General features: G+C 47.7%; 1 protein-coding gene across 1 annotated transcript in view; it reads left to right on the top strand.

The window, feature by feature from the left end:
* FKBP4 (FKBP prolyl isomerase 4) overlaps positions 1-27,857 on the top strand; it is a 770,108-nt gene that overhangs the window by 511,772 nt on the left and 230,479 nt on the right. Inside the window, exon 8 of the mRNA XM_069628122.1 lies at positions 7,505-7,690. Coding sequence (XP_069484223.1) covers positions 7,505-7,690 — 186 coding nt within the window. The remainder of the gene's footprint in view (positions 1-7,504; positions 7,691-27,857) is intronic.

The following is a 27,857-nucleotide window of genomic DNA, read 5'->3' as shown; positions in this document are numbered from 1 at the left end:
GAATAGGTGGCTTTGGAACATGCCATCACAGTGGCGCTGGACATCGCTGACACAAGGTCCTGTTAGATGGTCAAACGGTGTCTGCCTCTGTCGTCAAGGTGGGCTGAAGGCCACAAATTTCCACCAGGAGGTCCAGGCAAGGCCACTGGACATGCCTTTCGACGGTGATAACCTCTTTGGGAAGGCAGTCGACGAGTCCTTGCAGGCCATCCTTTCCTGTCACTCTCTGGCCGGCCTCTCTTGGCCCTCTTCCTGCTCCCACCTGTGGGGCTAAAAACCTTGGGTCATCATCGACTCCGCTCTCCTTCTCTCCTCACATCTCTGACGTCTCTAAGAAGTCACACTACCAGCTGCACCTCCTAAGAGGTATTCTTCCTTTCCTCTCCTTCTCCCAGAAGCTCACTGTCTCCAGACATCTGGTTCTCTCTAGGGTAGACAATTGCAACAGCCTTGTTCAAAATCTGCCTGCCTCTACTCTCCGCCCTCTGCAACTTATCCAGAACAGGACTGCAAGACTTGTCCTTGGCCTCAAGTCCATGGACTGTATCTCTCCAGGACTGAAATCTCTGTACTGGCTCCCAGTGTCTGCGAGGATTAAGTTCAAAACCCTCTGCATTGTCCACAAGGCCTTCTGGGGCCTCAATACCTTAAACTCTCTCTACCTAAAGATCTTACTTCTCGAGATCTTTGCTCATCCGCCTCCAACTCTCTCAGGGTCAGTCCCTACTCCAAGCAGCGAATAGGGTGGTAGATATCTTGCTTCAGCTGGGGCCTCCTTCTGGAACAGCCTCACTGAAACTTGAGGAGAACCATCTCCAGTTGCGGAAGCACCTCAAAACCTTTCTTTCTTTGCTTCTGCTTTTTCTCCTCTTCTCCCTTGCTGAACCTAGCCCACCCTCTGTTTTCGGGCCCAGGTACCCTGCATCGCCATTCGGACTCCTGCACTGCCTTCCTGGCAACCCCCTGCACTCGGGACGGTCTCTGTATCCCCACAGTCTCACTACCAGCACTTGACACCTAATGTCTGCACTTAACCTTGCACTTGCCACAAGCTCGCCGTACTTTACTTATTATTCTTTATCCCTTGTACTGCACTTAACCCCCTCCTCCCCCTCTCCTTTGCACTTTCCCCCTTCCATGCACTTGCACGATCTGAATGACACCTGGTCTAGTAGGATCGCTGTCTGTCTTCCCTCTGTTCCCCTCCCTACTTCGTCACGCCTTGAAACACTTGTGTATAGGCATTTTTCTGGTGCCAGAAGCCAGATTGAGGATGAGATCCCTTCAATGTGGGGCTTAGGGAGAGGGCAGTCATTGGCTGGGGGCAGTATGACCCAGAGACCAGTGATTGGTTACTACTAAGAAAGACAGATTCGAAACGAAACAGATACTGATTTTTTTTTTTACTGAGGATTCCCAGTCTGACGGGGAATATTCATGAGCATGTGAATCCATGCCAGACCCATGCTGGAGAACAGTTACAGGTTAGTAACTTGTTCCTTATTTAGCAGCGCTATCCATTTTTAAGCGCTCCTCAGAGGAATCTTATTTCAAAATACCCTTAATTATACAATTTTTAAAGGGTCGTAATGTGTTTCCTCCAATACCTGTTCAAGTACCTGTGTGGGACTTAAACTTAGTATTAGTTTCTCACATGCATTCCGTTTGAACATTTACCTTCTTGTCCCTTAAGGCTCATTACTTTAAAAACCATACTTCTACTGGTAATTACTTCAGCCCGCAGGGAGAGTGAGTTGCAGGCGCTTTCTAGCAGACCTCCTCACACATCTTTTACAAAGATAAAGTTGGCCTTGGAGTCAAACCTTTGTTTTTAACAAATTGTCTCAGATTTTCACCTGTCACAAAAGATAAGACTGCCTCCTTTTTATCCTCCCCCCCCCCCCCCCCCACGCAAGTAAGGAGGAGGAAAGACTACACAGATTGGACCCTAGGAGGGTTTCGTTTCTATATTTCAAGACTGGCCAGGTTACGTCAGTGCGACCAACTCTTTGTGGGATACACTGGCCGTAAATTAGGCCTGGCAGTGACTAACTAAACATTGTCCAGATGGATAATTTTGGCTATAACTGAATGTTAGACTGGCTGGGAAAGATCCTCCAGATGGGCTGAGAGCTCATTCCACCAGGGGCATGGCAACTTCAACAGCACTTCAAAATGGTGTCCCAGTACAAGATATTTGCGCAGCAGCCACCTGGTCATCCATGCACACACTTATAAAACACTATTCCCTAGATTAAAATTCCTCACAGGGGGGAGTCGGGGGGGGGGGGGGGGGTCTCTTTGCTAAATCAGTACTTCATTCTGTACATGATTACTATCCCTCATACTCCCACTACCAATACAAAAACTGCTTTGGGAGTATATCTAAAATGAGGAATACCTGGCCGTAATGTTCTTTCGATTGGATGTTCCTTCCACATATTACTCATCGACCCTCCCAGCCTACCCCACAGTACAGTTTACGTGGTTTACACTCCAATTTCCTTTAATGCTTGGGTCAAATGAGATACGCCATTATCTACAATCCATTGACTATAATATATGAAAAAACAGAACTGAGGCCACCGGGCGCACCTTGAGGCTTTTATACAACGGATGACGTCGCCCCGGGACATAGATGCCATGCCGTAGCCTCGAGCAGAGCTCCCTCTGGTGGAGAATTATTATTTTTTTTTTCCGAAACAGCAAAGCTGGAAGGTAAGAATATCTAAGATGAGTTATATGTGGGAGGAACATCCAATCGAAAGAACGTTACAGTTGTTAACTTGTTCTTCTCCAGCATGGATTCACATGCAAACCCTCCCACGTACCCCTCTGTGGCTCTGCCACTTAAAGTGCTTACCAAATCTGAAGATGGCTGCCAGAGGAGTGGCTTAGGGAGAGGACTGTCATTGGCATGGGGCAGTATCACCCAATATACAGTGATTGGCTTAGAGGAGACAAACAGTTTGTAAGTGAAAGTTAAACTTTTTTCTTTTGCATAGGATTCCCTGCCTGGCAATGGGGAATATTCATAAGCATTTGAATCCATGCTAGACCCATGCTGGCGAACAGTAGTTACAGGTAAGTAACTTGTTCCATTTTTCATACACATGCTGCACAGAGGGACAATGATTCTTACATGAATTTATTTGCCATTGGCAATGCAGGTTACAATTCTCTCCTTGATCCTTTTTAAAAGCAGGGCTTTTCTCCTGCTGTCTTATTTCTTTACACACAACCTATTGGCTGTTGACAATGTGATTTACAACTCTGTGACTGCTACATTCGATCTTCCTTGATATCTCTTGATTTTGGCAAGGCAGGTAATAAAGTCATATTTAAATATCCTTCTTTGGGAAAACTATTCCATTTGTTTTATATTTGCCCTTCTTTGGCTTGGGCAATGCAGGTTACAACATTCTCTTATTGGGTCTGTCCTTTCAGGCAATTCGCATTCAGTTAACAATTGCCAACTTTTGGTTTGGGAAATGTGGTTTACAATATCCTTCTGTTCGCCCTCTCCCTTTTGGGTAATTACATTAAATCAGTTTTCTTTTAATGTTTGGCATTCAAAATGTTCTTTCTTTTGAAGCGGTATATGTTGGAGTGCCCCGGGGTTACCTAGTTCAGGACAACTCGCAGGTTTCTCTTGGCATCTCATCCAGACCCTCCTGTTCTGCTTTGCTGCTCAACAGGTATTCACTTGCAGTGGACAGCTACCGCCAGCCTCTTGCTGCACGTGCAGTCTCTCGCTGGAGCTCACATGGCTCCACACGTGCTCCAGTGAAGGCCTCACACCAGAGTGCACAATTGGACACGGCGAGAGTCTCTCTTTAGGACAGCTGTTGTCACCGCCAGGGGCACCTCAAAGGGGTGGTCAAGGGGGGCAGAGGCACCCTTATAAAAACACTGGCCTCCCCATCGGCCCATTCAGTTGTTTGTTTTGGTGTGCCACCCCAAGATTACAAGTGTGGCCACCCCTATGAAAAGTAGGGGTGGCCACACTTGACAAATGTGGCAAATGTCTTACCGCTGCATGTCCTCTTTCATCTCTAGGGCACTACAACCTCCTGCAAACTCTATGTACAGTGTCCCGCTATCGACAAAGCAGCGACGCCAACCTCTACTTTCTCCTGGTGCTTCTGAGGCTCCTGCTGCCACAGCTTCCTACTGACATGCACCTGACAGGCCTTTAAATATTTAAAGGTCACGCTTATGTGTGATAACTAGACCGCTCACTATGGTCTAGTGACCTCTGTGCCCCTCTTCGTCATCTCAGTACTACTTGAAGTCCATATGTTCCTAGTTTCATTGTCTCTTTTTAATCCACCTCATTTAGGGGTTTTATGTGACATATTTAAAGAAGAAAGATTTAAATTGAATTATAGGTTCTTTTAGGTTTATTACTTGAACATTCTGAAAGATTAGTACTAAAAACCTAGTAACATTGACTCCTTGACTCTGATATAGATGGTCTCATGTTTACAAAGAAGGTTGTCTGGGGGAGAGTAGAACCTATGGTAACAAACCTACGGTAACAATATGCCATTAACGATTCAGACATTAATAAACCCTCCTTCTCAGAAGAGTATGAAAACCACATTTCCTTGATGGCCTTCTCCTCCCATGTGATCCTCCCACCTGATGCCACCCCCAGGGTTTGGATCAGGTAGCGTTTGCTGCCTTCTACCCACATGGGAGGAGGCGCTAGAATGGGACTCTAGGATGACTCTTGACCTCACTTGTCTAGGCACAGTTGAGCTCGACAGTATCTGGGAATTTAGGACCGCTCCATGAGCTTGGAATAGAGCATAGCACAGGGGCATCGCACTGGTCTTGGAAGCAAGACTACGCAGAGCAACGGATGATCGAATCCCGGATCCACGCTTAGAAACCAACCTCGAGTACGGTATTGGGAGCGTTATAAAAAACAAATCTAGGCAACATTTTTAATGTGGCAACGACTGGGTAGAAAGCTTACAGCTCAAGGTGCTTCACCCGGAAGTGTCCCAGTGGAGCCCTACTTAATAGTTTCTTGTTTTCATCTTGCTATTAGTTTCTTTTTGGTTTATAATGAAACCCCTGAAATACTTTTTCTGTGTCCAGCCTTTATTTCCTCTGAAAAGGCCATATGCTTTTCCAGACTGGTGCACTGAGCTTTTCCTGGATGCCTAAACTCTGGTCTCTTATGTGGCTTTGAGTCTGCCACTTATCCAACAACTTTGAGACACATTTTTCCTCCCGCCACTGGTCTACTCAGTTGCTTCCTCTCTCATCTGTCTTTTCCCCCTCCTAGAGAGCTATTTGCTTCTCCTTTTCAACTCAACTTTGTTTTCCTCTCTTCCTTGCTTCTCTCAACTCGGTTTGCCAATAAATATCACAAGTGCCACTCTTACCCTCGAAGCATGTGAAAAGAAGCTTGGACTTCTTTTTATTTCATTCCCGACTAAATGGGTAAACCCATTGCAGTTGTGGTTTCTTTGGGAGAGACACTTCTGTGTTACTGGGGCATGTAAGTGCTGAGGCGTTACAACTGTTGGCAATCTTGGAGTCAGGTGGTCCTTGCTTCATGGCCTCCTGACTCAAGAATGACGCTGCCAGTGTGTGCCGCTACAGGTTTCCCATGCCTGCGGCACGCTCTGCTGGCTGATTGCACAGGCTTGAGGATGCTAGTTATCAATGTCTTTCCACAGTACATCCTTTGGAGCTGCTTGCTCATCTGTTACTCGCTGGCCCTCAGGAAATGGTATGGTCAATGTATGTTAATGTTAAAGGATATTTATACCGTGCATTATCGCCACCGGATTGGTGCTCTGGCGGCACTGAAAAGGGAAGGGGGGTGAGTTAGTGGGAATAAGCAGGGAAAAGGTGCAAGAGAGCAGTGATGTGCCATGGGCAGCCTCAACCCGGTTAACACCGTTCGCTGGGCTTGTGGTGTTTTCCGGTCGTTAGCAGTCATGTGCTGTTGTGCGAGTCTGTGTGGTTTTTGTTGTTGCAGTGAAGCTTGTGCGGATTGTAGTGCTATGGGGTTGTGGTTGTGTTTGGTTAGTTTGACAGGCGTATGCAGAGGGGTGAAATAGTGGATTAGTTAATTGGCATCACTGTCTAGAAGCGATGTGCTAAACTTCCACATTCCCTCCAGGTGCGGCACGCAAACATCCCTGCACCTCCATCCAGATCCGGCACCGGCCGCCACCCACAATCCCTTCCGCACATGACGACCACCATCATTCACAACTGTGCCAAAGTTCTACTCCCGCCCACCTCCGACAAACCTGTCTGTATGCGAGGCAAGCAAGCGTTCGCGATTTCATCCAAATCTGGCCCTGATAGCATTCCCAATCAAGTCCAGATGCGATATCTCTCAACCATCGCTACTCTATCCAGACGTGGCAATGGTCAGCATTCACAATCCTATCCGGCTGCTCACACAGGGTACCACTCACAGCCCCTTCCAAGCGTGGCACATGCCAACACTCAACTACGTCCAGCAGCGGCACCTGCCATCATTCGCACCGTCTGGGCCCAGCGCATGCCAACATCCACAACTCAGTCCAAGTGTGGCAACTGCTAACATTCACACAATTCCATGCAAGTATGGTACTTGGTAGCGTTCATGGAGTGGGTGAGGTTGCTGAACGGAGTTGGGCAGGGATGCTAATTTCAGTATTCATGGGGGTGTTACTTGTGTCCTATTTGACCTAGCGTCGCCTCTCTTGTCATTGTAGGAGTTTCCCTTACTCGGTTCTGGGTATTGTCAGTGTCATCCTAAATTCTTTCAACCTGTTCTTTGTGTTTGCTGTTTGATTAGTTTCAATTTGAATCTGCGGTGTTGAAGAGCCAGGTTTTTAATAGTTTTCTGAATAGTAGATGTTCTTTGGTGTTTATTTCTTTCGGGATGTTCCAGTTTTTTTGTGGCTAGTTTGGAGAAGGAGCACCCTTGTTTTTTTTTGATGTATGGCTTGTCTAAGCCTCTGAATTTGGAGACTCAAGCTAGGTTTGCGACTTCACAGATATCTCTATAATTGTATGCAACATCTCTGGAACAATGAAGGGGGGGTGGTCACTCATGTTTATTTGCTGTGCAACACAAGAGGCTATAATGGAGGTATTATCCCCTGAAATACTGTCTCCAGGGACAGTATTGCAGAGCAGATGGCATTCCCTGCCCTGCAGCGTCTCTAGTCCCGTTCCTTAGCCTCCTCAGGTTAACTTTGGCACAGTTGTCTGTCCAAAACAACCTTGTCAAAAATATATAAACATCTAAGTTTTAAAATGCTTTAGTTTGTTCCAGTTTCATGTTTTCAGTTTCGTTTTTATAAATTTAGAGCAATATCTCTTCCAAGGAAGACGAGGGTGTTCTCTATGATGTTGTAGTCTAAACGGTAGTACTTGGTCAAGATGTATGAAATGTTTGTTCAGTTTGCATTACATTTTCAAAATGCTCTGGAGTTAAAGGTTCTCCTGCAATTTCTCTTTCAATTGCTACTTCATTGTACAGGATGGGAAATACAAACAAGCATCATTGCAGTATAAGAAGATTGTGTCCTGGCTGGAGAATGAATCTGGTCTCTCTGGAGAAAATGGAGAAAAGGCTAAAGCCTTAACCCTTGCTGCTTTCCTCAATCTCGCCATGTGTCACTTGAAATCAAAGGAGTATCCTCAGGCCTTGGAAAACTGCAACAAGGTACCATGCTTTATTTATTATTTGTTTTTTGCCTGTATTACATGCTTAATCTCTCTAAAACTTCAAAGCTGTGCTTTTCAATGCAAGTTCAACATTTTGCTTATGTAATCTTTGATTGCAGTATCCTTTTAGGTTTCACACTGAGCTAATTATGAAAACAAAAGGGCCCCTGCCGGTAAGAATGTAGATTTCTGGGAGTATTGTAGAGAAAATACGTTTGTGTGGCACACGATTCAAAATGTATGCCTTCACTTGGCATTGAAAATACGATTGGATTATGAAATCTGCTTCAGTAGTTGGTAGTTTTTACATAGAACCTTCTCCTTACGTCCCCTTTCCTCCATACTGCATGGCACGGGAGACTGAACCTTTTTCACCAGAAAAACCTTCTTCCCCTTTAAATTTAAAGGCGGTGGGGTGCGGCCATGAGAGCATGCGCTCGCCTGCCTCCACCCACCAGTGCCACTTCAGTCCCCTTTTCCGCATCGACGGAAACGGCCGATTTCACCAGCGCCCCTGGGTTTGGCTTCGGCCATGTAATACCACACACTCTTCCCCGGATACTTTTATCTTTGTCTTTTCGTCATTTAGGTACTTGGTCCTCCGGCGTCGCGCTCCTCCCCGGCGCATGTTGACTTCAGCGGGCTTCAGCTACTTCCGACCCACACGCTCTTTGCCATCGCTGCTTGGCCCCGACCACGGCTGGGAAGGTTGTACAGCGTGTGACGCACTGACTCCACGCGCACTGAAGAACAGGCTAGCTAGGTGGAGGGAGCTCTTCGAAAGGTCGCTTCCAGAGGACTTGAAGTACTTCATCAGACAGAGATCGAGGCCCAAGGGAGGGCAGTTTTTTTCCATCTCCCCACATAAGGGCGACTCCTTCCCAAGGAAATGCCAGAGCGGGAGGAACCTCTCGGGTTCTCGCACCAGCACATGTAACAAGGCTAGTCCAGCTACAGGCCTCACAGCCGAGGGGGTCAACAGATCCTTCCGGAAACAGTGCGGAGTGACCGCAAGGTTCTTTTACCAGATGTTCTCCCGAGGGGCAATGCTCTAGTACCGGCCTAATGTCCGAGGGGGCGCCTGCCTGCATGCAGCACTACCGCCAACCCTGCCGAGGGAAATGCGCTTTCCAGGCCCCAGCCTGAGGTGTAGGGTAGGTCTCATACTCCTACCGCCAAGAGTCTTGGAGGAAACTGGGCCAGGGAGCAAAGTACCATGACTTCTGCACGACAAAATGGCCGCCGTGCCAGACAACATGGGCGCTCGTCCGATGCCACTCCTAGGAGCGGAGCAGGCGGGAGAACGAGTTTCAAGGTGGGACTGGTGTCAACTAGCTATGTGGCCTACAGTTTACCCATCAGCAGCACACGGCAGGATCCCCCTGCAACCTAGACTGGGTGCGCTCCGGCCCCAGCAGCCCCAAGCCACTCCGTCAATATCACCTGTCACCTCTTCAGCCTCCGAAGACCAGTTCTTTGAAAGTTTTCTGTCGCTGATGTTAACCCCCCAGATGGAGGCCATCCTACGGGATGCAGTCGGAGACTTGCTCCCGCCGGTAATCCCACCAGCACTCAGTCATTCCTCCCATGGCTCTGGCGTTGCAGGCCCCAGCGCAGTCCCCCCCCCCCCCGCCCCCTAACCTGCCCCTGCCGGCTCCTTTGATTTCAGCTCCCCTGCCACCCACAGCAGAGGCAGTACTCTTACGTCCCGTCCCCTTTCCTCCATACTGTATGGGCGTCCCTTGCAAGGGACAAACTTTTTCACCAGAAAAAAACGTACCGGTGACTGAGCAGAGGTGCCACAAGGTTCTATTACCGGGATTAGCCCCGATGGAGTACGCCCTAGTACCAGACAGAGGTCTGAGGGGGGCGCCTGTACGCAGCACACAGATTGCTGAGGGCAGTCTGCCTACCAGGTCCATCTTGAAGTGCAGGGTAGGCCTCCACCGCCAGAAGTCTTGGAAGAGGCAGGCCCAATGCGGCAAGCACCCCGACACAGGCACGCGGTATGCCGCCCGACAAAATGACCACCAGGCCAGATAAACTGGTGGCTCCGGTGAGTGTTCGGTCAGGAGCAGGCGGCCCTCGTCAACTGTCTCGAGTTGATGGCCATCTGGCTCGCCCTCAAAGCCGTTATGGCGGCCACTCGGGGCCTACCGGAACTCTGAAGAGGACAGTGTTTCTCATCCGCCAATACAGTAGTTGAAAGATATTTGGCATGACTCACCAGGCTTTACCCGCCCAACAATAGGCCACACCTTGTGTGGGACCCCCTGCATAGTATGGGGCGCCTGGGCGCATAAACCCTCTGGGCCAATGGCGTCCGTGGACATCAGGCTAGTAACCATTAGGTCAGCCCTCGTGGTGGGTCTTATGTCTGCATACTGGGTCAGCAAAATCCAAACTCGGAGCGCCTCTGAGCCATACACTACCTTTCGCAGGGACAGGTTGGTCCTCGTAATGCTCCTGCGTACTTACCTGAGGTAGTCTATGCGTTCCATCTAAATGAGGAGATGGTGCTCCTTACTGGCTTCGCAGAGCCTATGAACCCTGCTCAGAGGGCTCTGCACTGTCTTCATTTTGGACTAGTGCTAAAGTTCTATCTGTGCAGGACCAAGAGCTTCCGCAAGTCAGATACTTTATCACCTTTGGCGGGTCAGGGCCAAGATATCGGGCTTCCAAGGCCTCATAGCAAGGTGGATGGTGGCCTCCTCAAGGACCCCTAGGCGGGGCAACACAAACCACTTCAGGTAAACGTGTAGGCCCTCGCAGTCAGAATCAAGGCCACAGTAGTCGCCTCCCAGAGACTCGTACCATGGCAGGTCATCAGCAGGGCGGCCACTTCGGCCCTCCCTCGGCTTTCTGCAAGCACTATTGTTTGGATGCCGGCTCTAGGTCGGATGCGGCATTTGGGCAGGCGGTATTAAGGAACTTGTTTTCGTAAGGAGGATCACCTCTCCACTCTGGGGCTCCATTCATTTGTAATTCCTCCATATGTCCCACCATCCTCCCCTCTAATTAAACTGGTGTCAATTAGGCAATTGTAATATTGTCGATGCCTCAATGGGGACTGAGGAGTGGCGCCAGCGGGCAGAGACGGGGGAGCCCATGCTCCCAGGGCCATGCCCCCCGTGCCCCTGTAAATTTAATGGGGAACACATTTTTTTTCTGGTGAAAAAGGTTGTCTCCCGTTCCTCGCAAGGGACGCCCTTACAGTATGGAGGAAAGGGGACTATGTACTAGGAGTACGTTAGTCACTACGGTGAGTAACTTGTAATTTCCACACCAGCCTCTGCAGCAGCCTTGGTCTCCACACCGCAGCCCACAGCGCCCAGCACTCCTCCACCTGCTCCAGACCAGCCGGACACTCTGGTGGACAGACTATGAGGAGGACCCTGACAGGCAGTAGTCGGCAAAGGCCTTCCATGACTGGCTTGCAGGTTTGGCTGAATGTTTGGGCCTTCCTCGGCCTGAGTACGAACAGCCCGAGGAGTGGGTCCTTGCATAAATCCTCACACTACAACCCCCTACCAAAACAGGTATCCGGATGCAGAACAACGTTGTTGCCTTGGCCAAAAAGGGGTGGCTCAAGCCACACTCAGCCCAACCTGTCAATCACCGCCTCTATGCCAAGTATAGACGAATGGGGGGGTCCACTCTTTCTGTCGGCACACCCTCAACCTCACTCTTTGGTGATCGCTGCAGCGTGCCTTTACTCTAAGCCTCAGTTGTCTTCGGCGCTGCAAGGCAAGGAGGAGATGATCTTGGAGGTGTACGGGAAGAAGCTGTACTCCAACGCTTCGCTGCGCCTGCGTCAGTCCAATGCGGATGCCATGCTGCAGCCAATAACCAGAGCCTTTGGCGTAAATGGCAGAATTCCTTCCAGAACTTCCGCTGCAGAGCCAAGCTCGCATCAAGGCACGTCTCAAGGCGTGTCTAGGAGAAACCAAGCTGGTAGCGCAGGACATCATGCAGTCCACCTTGGCCCACATTGATACCGCTGGCCTGGCCATATGGATCGCCACGGACATGAGGACGGACGGCCTGGCTTCTGGCTACAAGTTTAACCCTGATGTCCAGGAACGCATATTGGGTCTTCCCTTCGAGGGTTGTGACCTCTTTCACTCTAGCACTGACAAACTAAAAATCAGGTGGATCGGTTTGCCTCATAGAGGAACAGGAAGTGCCATCAGTTTGCGTCCTAGCAGGGCCCTGGCTCCCTGGGTGACGCATTAGATACAGTGGGACAGCATGGCAGCCTGTTCCTTTCCTCCCACCCCCTGGTCCACGGGGCAATCTGCAGGAGTCTTTCACCTCAGCATCATTCTGATAGCTCCATGGTGGCTGGCGAGACTGTGGTTCTCCGAACTGCTCAGCCTCACGGACAGACCACCCATTCACCTTCCGATAGGGCCAGCCTATCTCCTGTCCCAGCAGGGGGAGGGAGGGGCAGGGTCATCCACCCCACCCCACAGAAGTTAGCCCTCACAGCGTTGTTCCTGAGCAGGTCACCCTCTGGCACCTGATCCTATCACAGGCTAAACTGGAGATCTTTCTGGGTGCAAGGAGCAAGGCTACCAGGAGTCAATACAAGAGTAAATGGACTAGGTTCTGTCATTGGGCGGACTACGTGCACCCTGGATGATGCGCTCTCCTTCTCGGCACACCTTGCACCCTCAGGCGTACAGGTGGACACATGTTGCACCTAACTGGCAGCCATAGGGACCTACAGAAATTCAGAGGAGGTCTTCTCTTCCAACCCGATAGTTAAGAAACATTTGGTGGGCCTGTCCAGGCTCTACCCGCCCATCAAGAAGCCTCACCCTGTGTGGGACCTCAGTGTGGTGTTGGGCGCCTTGGCGCACAAACCCTTCAAGCCAATGGCGTCTGCAGACATCACGCTGGTCACCATTAAAACCGCTTTGTTAGTGGATCTCACCTCCGCTTGCAGAGTCAGCGAGATCCAGGCTCTAGTGGCCTCAGAACCCTATACCACTTTCCACAGGGATAAGGTGGTCCTGCGGACTCACCCTGCATTCCTACCTAAGGTACCCTCCGCTTTCCATCTAAACGAGGAAATCGTCCTACCTACTATTTTTGCTGACCCCAAGGACTAGGCTCAGAGTCTTACACTTCCTGGATGTCAGGCACGCTCTGAAATTATATATGGACAGTACCAAGGGCTTCTGCAAATTGGACACACTGTTTGTCACCTTCCGGGGGTCCAAGGCCTCTATTGCACGGTGGATGGTTGTGGCCATCAAGGAGGCCTACGAGAGGGCAGCACAAGCCACTGCCAGCTAACATGCACGCTCACACTGTCGGAGCCAAGGCCACGGTATTCCAACGGTAGGTTCTGTGGCAGGTCATCAGCAGGGCGGCCACCTGGGCCACCCCTTTGCTTTCTGTAAGCTTTACTGTTTGGACGCCGGCTCGAAGTCAGGCGTGGCCTTCGGACAGGCGGTTCTAAGGAACCAATTTGCGTAAGGAGGATCTCCTCTCCACCCTCAGGCTACATTCAGTTGTAATCGCCCATGCAGTATGGAGGAAAGGGGACCGGAAGTAAGAGTAATTACTAGTTACTCACCGTAGTGACTAAGATAATCTTAGTATCTTAGTCCTTAGTTCCCTTTCCTCCATACGTCCCACCATCCTCCGCCCTAATAATACTGGTGTCATTAAGCAATGTTAAATATTGTCGCGTCAATAGGGACTGAGTGGCACTGGTGCACAGAGTCAGGCGAGATCATGCTTCCAGGGCCGCGCCCCCGCGTGCTTCTAATTTTAATGGGGAAGGTTTTTTCTGGTGAAATGTCCCCGTCTCCCGTCCGTAGCGAGGGATGCCCATGCAGTATGGAGGAAAGGGGACTAAGTTAGTCACTATGGTGAGTAACTAGTAACTTTTCTGAATGATTTGAAATTGACAAAGATCCCAGAACTCGTAAGCAATGAAACCTGAGCTGGGTGTGGGGGGGCATTACTGCTTCAGGTCCTAAATGCAGGCCCCAGGGCATTACCTGAAGCAGTAACGCCCCCCAAACACCCAGCGAGGGGTTTATTGCGATTAGTGCATTGGACTTGGGTACTAATAGAATCTTCGGTGTTTGACAACAGGAAAGAATTTTAAAAAAAGATGGCCGCCATGGAACGGGTAGAAGGGACTACTTGTCCCTTCTTTTCCATGGTGGCGTGTCGCAGATTGGGAGCAGACACGCCGGGATCACTACTGTTTCGGCACATGACCAAAAAGAAGGTAAATGGGGCAGGAAGGGGAGGGACTGAAATCTGTGACAAAACAAGGGATGGATGCAAGGGTATGGGGGCACTTGTTTCCCGACAGGGAAGATGGTGGCCTCCAGCCCCGAGGAGGCTCAGAGCGGCAGGATTATTGTATGATAATGCCCCCACTCCAAGACTCCCTATTGGTCGGGAGGACAAAGCCACGTCACCGCCGGGTACTAATGAACGATATTAGCATTGTCTAACTTTTATGCACCACTATTGTCCTATTTTAAAGTATTCTGTTTATATCACAAAGGCAGAAATTGAAATCGAGCAAAGGGTGAGCCGTTCCATTCGTAATGTTTGATGTTTTAAGGTGTTTAAACTCAAGACCTACAGTAGTCCTAAGTAGACCGTCCCATTTCTAGAAGTACTTTCCAAGAGTAGTTTGGCTAAGCATCCAACAGTTTGATTTCTGAAGGTGTGATTTGGGTGAAGAGGAAAGAAGCCCTAGAATGTATAGAAAGATGTCTCGGCTAACTGAAAGGTTCCTAACTGTTTTTGTACGATTTTAGAAGCCCATGTATCGTCCTAGGATTTCCACAGGAATTTGAGTTCTCAAGCAGTATCCCTTTACCTGACAAATGTGTTTTTTCCTGAATGTTTAAGAGCTGTGCAGTGTTCTTTGTAACCTGTACTGAAGCAATGTACACCAGCATCTACTACTTCACACGCTTGTATAAACTGTGTAAACCAGGCAGCATACTTACAGATTCAAGACTAGCTGGAAAATAACAATCTTTTGGGGCTCAGACAATCTGGCTTCCATCCCCCTCACGGTACGGAAACTGCCCTAATCAACCTCAAAACCCAGATTGAGGATTTAAAAGACAAAGGCAAACTAGCCTGTCTACTACTTCTTGATTTATCTGCAGCGTTCGACTTGGTCAACCACCAAATCCTCTACAGTCACCTCAAATCAGCTGCCCATTTTTCAGATAAAGCCACTGCCTGGATCACCTTGTTCCTGGTCAACAGATCTATTCGGGTCTTCCCCCCCCACCCCCCCCCCCCCCCCGCTGCTGCTGATCCATCCCCAGTCGAGTACCACAAGGATCGTGTTTCCCCTACACTTTACAATGTGTTTATGAAACCAATGTTTGATATTTTAGATTATCTGGGTATCACCTACACAAATTATGCGGAGGACACCCAGATGCTCATTCCCATCACCGGTGACCACACAGTGCACACTTTAGCCATAAACGCCAATTACCAAGTCATACAAGCCTGGATGGCTCAACACGAACTATGCTTAAATGACGAGAAGACTGAGCTTCTTATCTTGGGCTCCCATCAGAGACTTACCAAACTAGATCCCTCTTTCAAATCATTCGTCATTGATAGTAACACCATCAAAGTGACTAACGACACCAAAACATTAGGCATATACCTCGATTCCACACTATCTCTCACCAGACAGACCAATGCATTATCGGCTTCAGCATATACCTGTAAGCTCATTACAGCCTGCCGACCTTTCCTCACACCAGCTAACTGTACTACATTAGCCAGAACTCTAGTTATGTCCAAAATCGACTATTGCAATGCCCTCTACTTTGGTACTAACCAATGCAATCTCAAACTGCAGATTGTCCAAAATAATGCCATCAGAGCTGCACTAAACATCCCCAGAACCACCACATCTCTGACACCAGGCAGAGTCTTCATTGGCTTCCAGTATCGCAAAGAGTCTCCTTTAAAACATTAGCCCTGACATACATATGTCTTGCGAACCAAGCACCCAAATACCTGGCCTGCAGATTTGCCCAACATAGTTCCAATAGACCTATGAGCTGCCCAGGCCAAATGCCTGTGCATACCTTGCTTCAAGCTACAAAAATCAGGCGGGATCAGCTTCCCAGTCCTTGCTGCGAAATTATGGAGCTCACTCCCAAATCCTCTTAGAGCTGAACCATCCTTCCCCACCTTCAAGAGCAAGGCCAAAGCCTGGCTGTGTAACCAAAACCTGCCTCGGCACTAACACGCCTTCACCACCGGTGCTATATTGCATCAGTGCACAAAGCTGTTTTTCATCATCTGCAATCTTACTGTACCTCATGTATTACCGGTACATACCTGATGCATACTATGTGCCTGTTAACGAACCTGATTATTTACCACTGTTTTTGCTAGCCTATCTGACTGTAAATTTCTGCTTTCGTCTCCGCTCTACTGTACATCACACTGTATGTTCTGCTTTTGTCAATCTGCTGTGTAACTTGTATTATTGTATGGCCAATCCACCATGTAACTCAAATGATGCGCCCGGATGCCCTTGGGCCAGGTGCGCTTTATAAATAAAGAAAATACAAATAAACTGTTTTCTCCAGTGTGTTCCTCCTAGGGTGTGCAAATCTGTTCTTGTACGTTACTTCTGTCATCCATGCCATCAGTGTAAAAAGCCCATAGTTTCAAGTGGTTAATACCAGGAGCAAGGAATGTCTCTAATTTCTCAGCCTTACTCTGTGCAAAACATATCGTCCATCCTCCATATCTCATTACTCTTGCTGTGTTGGTATTTCCTATCGGTTTTTGTAACCTGTCTGAGCCCGCTAGAAACTTTTTTACAGATTCACTGGGATTGCCTATCTGCCAGGATCCAGAAGCAATTCATTTGAAATGATAATCTTGTGTATCATGTAAGTACCGACAGTTGGGGTCGTTTTCACTTCCTTCCAATGCCAAGGTAGGTAGGGTTAGTTTATGCCAAACGATTCTAAACACATGACCTGCTAGGGAGTCTTGCCAGATTTTCCTGGTCTTTAAATAGATCTTACTGAAGGGCCTATGTAAAAAATGTCTCTATGAAGGGCATGATCATGCAGGATACCATCTAGTTGTGCCACAGTTCCCTCTCCAGCCCTATTTTAAACATAAATATCAGCAAATACTGCAGATCGAAATAGCAGGGACTTGCTGTTGAGGTGGACTCCCAAAATCAGCCCTGGAGGGAACATTTTAGGAGGCATCCTATTATGGTGAACAATGAAGACACTGGCATTAGCCAAACGCAATCAAGGTAAGGTAGCAGAGTGGGAAGGCTATGAGAGTGGTCTAGGGCTTGAATGAGCTCACACAGAGCAACAGCAATTCGTTATATAGGTAAGTATACAAATAAAAATGTTATTGGGTTCTTTAGTTTACACACTAAGCAGATAAATTGCCTAGGCAATAGTGTCACACAAAACCCGTATAAAACGGATGTATACATTCACGCTTTGGAAAGTTAGGTGGCATATATACAGTGATACACAGGTAAGTACTGCGAGGCATAGAAATAAACAGCACCCTTCAGAATCGACACAACTGCTTCCCTAATTCTTATGACGTTCAACCCTAAAATGGTTTGTGGCCTTGTGCTGAAACGTCACCAGTTCCAAAGTATATACTTTTCCAGTTAGGTTTAGATGGAGATTTTCAGTGCCAGTGGTTCGGTTTAATGAAGAGTTACAAACGTTGGATGCAAGTTAAATTTGAGGTTTGAACTCTATTCAAATTCAGTCCCAACACACTGATAGTCTTGGGGGGGATTTGTAACCTAGGCTCCACCACCAAAGGTCAAGTAAGTGACACTTGTGGAGGTTCCAGGCTTTGTTGTCGGCTTGTTCTAATGTCTTGGTGCCTTTTGTTAGGGAAGTCTGGACAGAACAGATTATTTTGCAGTATTTTTAGTTGCGGTACTTCCGTTTCACTTGCAGACAGCTTCTATTTGAAGACCAAAACCAAGGTAGGTGTTAACCTATTCAGGACACACAGCCACGGTACACCACAGGGACATGAAGACCACATTTAGCTATGATCACCACAGTCAGGTGGTGACAGGCGATCTGCCAACCCAGGAGCAGGCCCAGCACAGCATCCCTTGGAGTGAGAAAGCTGAAAATGCAGGAGCAGACAACTTGTGGCACAAGCTGAAGATCTGTAAATTGCGAAGACTCTCCTTAGAATGGAGACGGCTGTAGCAAGGTAGTTCAGGAGAGAGCTGATAAGTCCACTGGTTGATCCAGCGACACTTAGTAAGGCTCAGCAGGTATGGAGCCTGGAGCAGGTGTCTAGAGTGGTTGTTCCCACTGGTCAAGGGGTTGAAGCACCAACAAAGGCCACCTTATTCTCAGTATAGAGGAGCAGGGCTTCACCAGGACAACACTGCAGTAAATGCTGGTCAACTTCAGAGTTATTCTTTGGCTAGTCACACAGTTTCTATTCTTCGTAGAGGGCTTGGCTCCAACAGTGATCTCATGAAGAGTTGCAGGTGCCCTTACTTTTATCCAAGATTCGGGCTGGGACCAAGCCTGCCAATCGTAAGGATCTGCACCATTCAAACATCCAGTGGCTATCCAATAATGCATAGCTACTTGGTCGAATATCTGCCCAGCAGCAGACATTTGGGCACCAGGGATGTGGTTTGGGACTTGACTGTCCCAGCCCCTTTCTCTGGTCACACAAAGTAACTGCCCCTTAGCCTGCTTTTCCTAGGAAAGGGATTTCCATTTAAGGCATTTCCCACTGAAGAACAATATGGCCAAAGAACAAGTGAAAAGACTTGTGGCATGGCCATCTTGGAGTGCTAGCCACTTTTAGTAGCCATTTGTGGTAAATGCAAAATTTGACGATTAAAATGACACAAATGGTGAACGTTTCACAGCTGCCACCAGTTTTTCTTGGGCACATTGTAAAAGTAACCAAATGCCATTACAGTATAGGGATACAAAGTATCCTAACTGCACTTCACTGTAAGGTGATAACAAAACAGGAATTCATACAGAGAGGCAATCTCTCAGTGCGGCTAGTGTGGGGGCTAATCGGTTTCTCCATAAGCATTATTATTTGAGCGCAGTCCTAGCTTTGGAAAGCAACACAGCGCTTTACAATCGGGGGAAGAACACAGTGAGGGAAGCAAAGCAAAAAAGATCAGGCGGCAAACTGGAAAGGGTGGGCAATTGGCACCATGGGGGGGAGACTGTGGGGAGCAGACCAGAGTCTGTAGTTGGGTGGGGAGTGCAGGTTTTGTGGACCTAGGTTTTCAGGACAAGCGATTCCTTCGGAAGGGAGGCTTTGAGCTCTTTTCTGAACTGCCGAAGTGATGGGACAATTTTGATGTTGACGGGAGTAGGTTCCAGAGCCTTGGAGCATAGACAGAAGGCCTGTCTTCTGGTTCTTTCCTTCCTGTACTGTCTTAATTCGAGTCATTATATTTCCTTAGTTCTGTTGGATCGCAGGCCTCCGAAGATGCGTAGTTTTTCAGTGAGACAGCCTTGTAGACGATGTAACAGGGTTTGAAGATTATACAGGCTTGCAGTGTGATCCAGTGCAGTTCAATGAGGGTCCAGTGATGTGGTCGAATTTGCCGAGTTTTGCGCAGCATACCGGACACATTTCAGGGGGGGTGCCAGGGTAATCACTGGAAGGGCTTTAATAAGGCATTGCCACCATCCAGGTGCGAGAGGACGAAGGCTTGGACAGCATATCTGAAGTTTTCTGGGATGAAAGGCTCGATTCATCTGTAGGAGAGAAAGTTGGTACCAGGTCTTTTGTGTTTTCCATGCTCTGTGCTGTTTGAACGTGAGGTGTCTGTTGAACTCAATGAACTTGGCACATGGGGCCAGCTGGTGTGTGAATCCCTTGAGGTTCATAGTGGAGAGCCAGGTTTGGATGTCCGGGTGTTGAGTGTTGCTGGTCAGCAGTAGGAATTCAGTCTTGGAGGGGCTGAGTTTCAGGTAAGCACTGGTGATCTACAACTGGATCAATGTGAGGCAGGCCTTGAGCCTGTGGATGTATTCAGTGAAGGATATCTTGGTAGATCTACATGTCTACTGCATATTGGTGGATTTTGTGTGGAGAGAGGAGGGTTCCGAATAAATATTGAACACTGGGGACGGGATGGATCCTTGTGGGACTCAAGGTAATGGGCAGAGATGGTGACCTGGAAGAATCCATTTGTACGAACTGTTGGTGGTTCGTAAGGTACGATTTGAACCCACTGAGGATGATCTTACTGATCCCCATTCAGCGATGTGGTCTACTGTATCAAATGCTGCTGAGAGGTCAAGGAGAACTAAGAGGCAGGGATGGCATTCATCAAGGATTGTAAGGCCATCATCGATCACCTTGATGGTAGCAGTTTCTGTGCTTCATCTGGGTCTGAAGCCAGATTTGTAGGACTGAAGGTTGTTTTTGGCTTTGATGTGTTAGAGGTATTGTGTGGCTACTGCTTTATCAAGGATCTTACCTAGAAAGTGAAGATGGGTAATGGGGGCGGAAGTTGCTGAGATCGTCTGGGTACAATGTTGGTTTCTTAAGCTGGAGGATTTGTCTGGTCTTTAGGGTCGAGGGGAGGTTGCCTTGAGTTGGGTAGTGGTTGAGGATTGTCAGGTAACGGAGGAGTGGTTCAGTCGGAAGGGTCAGGAGGAAGGGGGGACGTCGTCTGCATACAATGTGGCCTTGGTGGATGCCAAGGTGGCAGGGAGGTCTTAAATAGTGTCTTCAAAGTTGTCCAGGTAGTTGTGGTTTTGCGAGATGGGATGTGTAGTGTGTTGTCAGTTGTGGCGTTGGTGTCTGTTTTGGTGGATCATACTGATGTTGATGAAGAAAGAGTTGATGACCTAAGTGAAACTAGCAAGAGAAGTAAAGCAGAAGGCTTTACTTGCCTCCAAAAAGTCAGGACAGGGTTCAAAACGGGTACAAGAATGCGGGAAAAGAAACAAAGAGCCTCCTGACTGGGTTAAGTTCTGATAATATTGGTGACATTCTTGACTACAGTGAAACTGCAACTTTCATGCCCTTTCCCGCATAGTTTAGTGAGCAAAGGGGGTTGATCAACCCTCCTGCATTATTTGCTGCAGAGACTGACTTAACAAAGCAGGGAGCAAATCTAGGTGAGCCTGCACCAGGGCCTACAAGCTAGCACTTTCCTGCCCGTCACCGTTTTGCGTCTCCCTACTCTCCACTGTGTCCTTGAGTTGTGGAATGTCTATCGCCAGTAGGCCTGTAGTCTGACCTGTCGCCTGCAGTGTGCTCTGTAGCCCGTTGTTGCAGCATGTCATTGAGTTGGTGATTTGGCCCTGCGTTTAATGCTGGCATCCATACAATGGTTGAATACCTGCAGTCTATATATCCACATTTGATGGTGTCCTCTGAGCATTTTTTGAAGCAGAGAGAATATTATGTCGCCCTAGATCTAGAAAGCTGAACTTTGTATCCAGTCAAGTGTCGCAATCTATCGAGGCTTCTGGGAAAGGAGGGGGGTGGGGGGTGCAGGTTAACTGGTGACGCAATGAGCAGATGTTTGTGAAAGCAGAGTTCTGTCCGCAGACCCAGAGCTAACGTGGCGCCAGTGGTTTGTCCCCTGCCCTCCTTTTACCTCCTCTTTTCTGGAGTGCTAGACTACAACATAGCAATTTGTGGCATTTTGCGAGTGCACACCTGTGCTGGTAATTGCCACCCTGACTCCACGCCAATCTCCCTTAAATGATTATCTCCTTTGAATAGGCAAGAGGGACCCACAGCTGCTGTGGGATCTAGAGTGTGGCATGGTGTTGTGCCATTCCTAGACACTGTGCGGGAGGTTTGCACTAGTGAAATTTGGCTCCTCTCTGGCATCAACTAAACTTAACCTACTGGTTGGCATAACCAATACATAAGGGGACTGCTTAATCAACAGTGCGCCTTTCAGAACATTTGGAGATTCCATGCACAATCTGATTCTTTATTTGGTTGGTTGAGACTTGCACGTGAGCTTCTGAATCAAATTCTCAGACTGTTAGGAGTGGAATTTCTAAACCACAGCTGGTGTGGGCTTTAGATGAATCAACTTTAGTGTGCCTGCTGGGTTACCACAGGAGACGACACAAAGTTTCACAGGTAAACGCAACTGAGTTGTAAGGCTAAAGCTTGGAAGGGGTGGTCACTGGTGTTGGGGAAAGATTTTCTTTTTGCTGCTTTCCTCCCATAGACTTCTATGGGACACCCTTTCTTTTTGCTTTGACCGATTACCTGACCGCATCTTTTTTCCTTTTAGAATTTCTGGGTTACAAATACAATATGTCTAGGATTTCCTGGTTGTGAACCTTTTTACTCGTGCACTTTTGCAATTACTGCAAAGCGTTACTAAGAGTGACTAGCTCTTTCAAATGCCATGTAATGATTGTGCCGTGAGATTTTTTTCCTTGTCTTATTGTACTTTGGCCTTCTTCCTGCCATCTCAGACCTGTAACATTCTTAATGGAATGCCCTCTCCCAGGGATAGCTGCTGCTGGTGTGGGCTGAGGGGGACAGTCTGTGTGTGTGGTCAGATGTGGGGGTTGGACTGTCAAGTCTGTCCACATCCTGGTGCCTGAATGTCTGTTGCTGGGCAAATAGTGTGGCCAGTGGCTATCCGTGATTGGATAGCCATTGCTAGTTTGAATGGTGCAGATCCTTGCCATTGGTGGGCAAGCTTCCAGTCCAAATCTTGGACAAAAGGAGAATTCATGCAGGCATTCCACAGATCGCCTTAGGAGTCCAGACCCCTATGAAGAGCCGCCTGAGGACAATCAAGAGACTCCTGCAGCTAACCAGCACCAATTAAAGTCCCAGTGATGCCCTGCTCCTCAGCCCGATCTCAAGACCTTCATCAGTGCTTTCACCCCTGGACCGGTCGGAACAACCAGTCTCTACCCCTGCTTGAGGATTCATGCCTTAGAAGTGTCCCTGGACCTACAATTGGACCGATGGGTGCTGTCCTGGGCTACTTCTTGTCGCTGTTTAGAGTGCATCCTTGGAACATGCTGATTGTTTGGTTTGTACTACAAGACTCTTGCTTGTACTACAAGACTCCTGCTCCTGCATGTCCGCCTTCTTGCTTCAACTGATGATCTGCAGGGACTGCTCCTTTGTTCGTCCATTGAAGATCGCCTGGCTCCACCTGATTGTAGTGACTCGCATTTGAAAACCGTAGTCTCCACTCCTTGGAGGTGTCCTCAGGTTGCAGAAGTCTTCATCTTTTCTTTGCAAAGGTATTCAGCCGGAAGGTGCCTGTAACTGAGATTCAAGCTCTGTGACCGACCGAAACTAAATCCCGTGTCAGAAAGTGACCTTTGCACTAGCGTGCCTTGGGCCTCCCTCGATCAGACCAAGCACAGATGATTTTGTCCCCAACCGATTCTGGAACCTCAGCAGTGATCTCTGGTGAAATCGGAGTCAAGGGGGTAAGTTACCGTACATGTTTCTTGTACCCCTCCATCTCCCCGTTCTCCATAGGGTTATATGGGTATAAAGTTCTGTCCCTCTCTCTCCTGACTTTGGTTGGTGGTAGGCCTACCCTAGTGTAGTGTGATTGAGGGAGTTACCTGAACTTTACTTAACATTTTTAACTTTGAGTCATATGTATCTGAAAAGTACAACTTTCTCACTAGTGAGTTGGGGCACAAGGCCCCAAACCTTCTTAGGGCTGGACATACTAAGTGCTAGGGAATTGTTTCATGTTTTATGGTTGCTCTAAATTGTTTCTACATAACATCATGCAACAGATTTCTTTCATGTTTTACACTGGTTATTGAATTAAATCCTTTCTATCTTCTAAGTGTGAATGTATAGATCTGTTTTATAGTAAGTGTGACAATACTTGCCTAGAGATTTCATTTGCATAGTTTATTTTAAAGGACTAATAAGTAATTGTATATTTATGTACTTACCTGTCTATCTGGAATTAGTGGTGGTGCTGTGTGGACTCATTGTAACCCTAGACCACTGTCATAACCCTTCCTAAGTCTAAGCCTAACCGCTCTGCTACCTACCTTATTGTCTTTGCTGTTCATAATAGGCAAGCCTCCCTAATTCTGCCCCCAGGATAGATTTTGGTCATGCATCTTGGCATGTGTCAAAAGGTCTTCTGTAATCTGTGCACTAGTGTGAGGTAGCCGTTCTAATGGCAGAACTGTCTTTGAAGCACCGGTTCCCAAGTACCTCTCAGAAAGGGTTCCTGTTTCCTGGAGCAAGGCGGCAACCCTTCTCAACGGGGAGCAAAGTGTGCTTCCTGGGCTTACCCCATCATGATTGTTGTGGGTACTAACGGGCCACAGAGTTTAATGTGCACCAGGCCCTGTCATGAATGAGTCACTGTCCACCAAGCAGGCAAGGAAATTATTTGAAACGCTTGTGGCTGTAGAATTGTGGAATTACAGCATGTTTCTGGAGTACAGTTCTATTTTACGCCAGAGGTGTGGACTGTTAAAAAGTCACCTGTGCCCATTGGAACTTTGAATTCCAGCAGCAGTGTTCAGGATGGTACTTATGTGACAGGGGGATGGACTTTACTCTATCGGGGTGGGAGGTGGACAGGGACCGCTCATATTTTGGGGTAGGCATTCTGCCAGGATATATGCTAGAGGCTATCCTATCCCAGAGGCAGGGTAAGAGTTGGGAGGGCTCCAATCCTAGAACTCTCTAATTGTGTGGGGCATACTTGTAACCTTGGTGCCACTGTATATTGCACCATGCCTTGAGTCCTCCTATCTGGCAGAAGTGCTCTTGTTTCTTAGCCAACCACCTGCTCCAAAATGTAGTTTGCAAGTGGGATACTTTGCAAGCAGAATCACTGATGTTGAACACGAGTCTTGCTCCTTTGATGACCGCAAGCCAGCAAAAATGTGACAAGACAGCAGCAACCCCACGGATCACTGCATGGGGGAAAAAGGTTCGGGCCAAGAGGGGTTCCTAAAAGAGTAGCTTCCAGAAAAAGAAAGCGAACAGTTTACCTGAGAGAACCAGTGTTGACTGGGACCAAGAAAGAGGAAACAGGAAATTGAGAAGAGAGCGTAGCAAGGAAAGTGTGACCATAGAGGTGGATTAGAAGGAGAAATCTGTTGGAGAGAAACGAGTGAAAGAGAGGGGGAGACAGGCGCATAGGGCGGAGATCCTGTTGGCAGATCTCACTTTTTTTTTTTAAACCAAATTCCCTATTTTGTCCTCACATTTCAGCACCACAGCACAGAAACCTAGATTTTTATAAGGTATTTACAGAAAGGGCATCATACAGAAGTCATTAATATGAATTTAGTGGCTTACATTAACAATGATCATTGAGGACACAAGTTTCTTCACTTGGTGTATTTACTTTCAGTTATTTGTAGTGCTTTTTCTGATGCGTGATTTATTATTCTTTACATGATATTTCTGCCAGTGTGAGATGTAACATTCTTTACAAAACTCTTTGTGGCAACATTTATTTGCACATGCTTATTTCGCCAATCCTTGGGCTTTGTCAAGGCACTTAATTTAGTTTTGTATGCCAAATTGGGTAATATGGTTTTGTAAAGAATGTTCTGATGCTTGTTAATCTGCTTAGAATCACATGCTATGTATATTATCCGACATCCAGTGATAAGCACAGAGTATTGCATCTCGTCTTTCGGGGGCCGAAAGTGGACGTCTGCATAGGCGTGTCTGTAACACTATCCCTATCATGACGTGTAGTGTACCCAAAATCCCTCAAGTGCTGATGTCGCTCAGATTGTTTTTTTCTGCCCATATAACTGGTCGCCCTATAGCGGACCCCTTATTTAAGAGACATTGTTTATCTTTATACTTATCTTTCATTATGTCTTTCCTCCCCCCCCCCCCTTTGCCCTCTAGGTCTGGTCATTTTTGTTTATACCTTTCACTATGGAAAGGACTCCATTTAGGTTCTGCCCTAAGTGTACAGTCATATACCCGTGGAAAGACGAGCACAGAAAGAGTCCTTCTAGTCTCCCCTTAGATCACAACGAGAAGTGGTGTGCGGCTTGTAAGCTCCTTCGTCCTAAGACCCTTAAGGAGCGCTGTTTAAAGTGGTGGGCCGCATACGGTATGTCATGGGCTGAACCCTCTTCCCCCACCGCCACACCCGCTGATTTCAACAGTTCTGTCGAAAAAGGTGAAAGCGCCAACACGGCAGTCGAAAATTAAATTTTGACGGATTCCTCTGATCGGGTTGATCAGCAGCCTTCCCCGCATCCGTAGCTGCGTCTTGTGACTGGGCACTCCAAAAAACAAGGGCGCTACCCCTAAATCGGGTTTACAAGTCGAAGCGCGGTCATTCGATGCTACAACAGTCACTAAGGTCGCGGTAGGCCCAAAACCTACTACTAGGCCTCCAGGGGAAAAATCTACTGCTAGGCCCTCCGATGCGGTGGTAGGCGGTAAATCTTCCGATAAGCCTTCGAACCCGTTAACTCATGCTGATTCGGCAGATATTGAAGATCGCATCGATCGTATGACTTCGGCAGTGGGGCTGGTACCTACACCGTCGAAATGCATGGGGAAGGCCGTGGGCAAGTCTAAAGACACGCCATGGTGCCCCGATACTCGCAAAACCTACGAGGATGGTCAGGAGCTTCTGTCCAACACCCTTGGAGACTAATTTTGACGCCAAAGGTCGGAAAACGACATTGTTCCACCTTTAGGCCCTTCTGGTTCCTTTAGGTGGACAAGGGTGCATGGATCGTCTTGAAAGAATTGTCTCGTTTTCTGAGCATCCATTCCCTAAGAGATCTCGTAAGGAACCTATTTTAAGATTGCCTTCACGTTTCCGAGAACATCTTGACTCTCAGCCCTCTGGTTCTGTCCACCATGAAGATGTGGTCCAGATGGACACTTAACAGGACATCTATAGCACAGAAGACGACCCTTCCTTCCTGCAGGACTCCACTGAGGACCAGGAGGATGCCATGGACAACTGGGAGACAATCCAGCAAGTGGAAACGGAGCCATGGATGCTCCCCACGCAAGATCAGGACACTGTTCTATGCCTGGATTCTACTCCATCCACTCCGGATCGCCAGGCCTCGCCTATAGATTACCAAATGGCCTTCAATGCCATCTTAAGGAAGGCAGCAGATCACTTTCAGATCACTACACAGGAGGCGGTACCCGAACTAGACTTTGTGGAGGACATTCTCAAGAAACCCCCCTCAAGCCAAGGCATTCCCCTCCCTAAATTCGGTTAAAAGAAGATTGGCCCCCTCCCTGGTCACGCCAGCTCAGACCCCGGGCAGTGAACTCAAGAGTGGAAACTATTTCTGCCAGCTCCTTCGGACCCTCGGTATATATATATATATTTTTTTTTATTGTTAGTTTACATAAAACCTTACACAACATTTTACACACAAAAAAAGTATACATATCATTTTATAAAACAAGCATACACAGATATGAAATGGAGACAATGCTAAAATGCCATACAATGGAAAAAGAAAAAATTTCATAAAAAATCACAAACATCATAAAATCTTAAAAATATCTCTCCGAGCCTAAACTTTTTTTCCCTTGTGTTCATTGCCGTTATTCCACTGTAAAGACATTACACATTAAATTCTTTATTTTTTACCTCCAATTCCTCCGTTATATTTTGGAGCAATAAGTTCAATGCAAGAATTAAGGAAATATTTACACCCCACATGCAGCGACTCCCAAACAGGTTGGTAGATATTTCAAAATCCCCATTGAATCTATCTTTGGGATAGAGAGCTCGTTTAGACCCAAAATGGGAACACGTTAAGACAAGGTGCTTAAGGGTTTCTAACATGTCAGTCTCTCCACAGAAACGACATGTAAGGCTAATTTGGTTTGAATTAAGCACCTTTTCTTTATGTATCCAGTGATGTATTATTTCTAAAGTCGGCATCTGATTGAGTCTAAACCGCAGTCTAGCGGACCCTCAGTATATTAAAGGCCACGCCACCCCCGACTCCTTGGTAGTCACTACGACCCAGAAACTGGCAGGCACCTCCGTATAAGGAATCCAAGAGGTTGAATGCCCTAGGTAAGCGTGTTACCTTGTCAGCTGCATACATCACACGCATAGCGAATAACACCACGCTGCCGGCCAGTTATGCAGACGCACAATCGAACCTTGTACAAGAAGG

The sequence above is a fragment of the Ambystoma mexicanum genome, chromosome 12, assembly GCF_040938575.1.
Source record: "Ambystoma mexicanum isolate Mex_15411 chromosome 12, UKY_AmexF1_1, whole genome shotgun sequence".
Classification (NCBI taxonomy): Eukaryota; Metazoa; Chordata; class Amphibia; order Caudata; family Ambystomatidae; genus Ambystoma; species Ambystoma mexicanum.
Note: the sequence above shows the minus strand (reverse complement) of the source record. Positions and strands in the feature narration are given on the sequence as shown.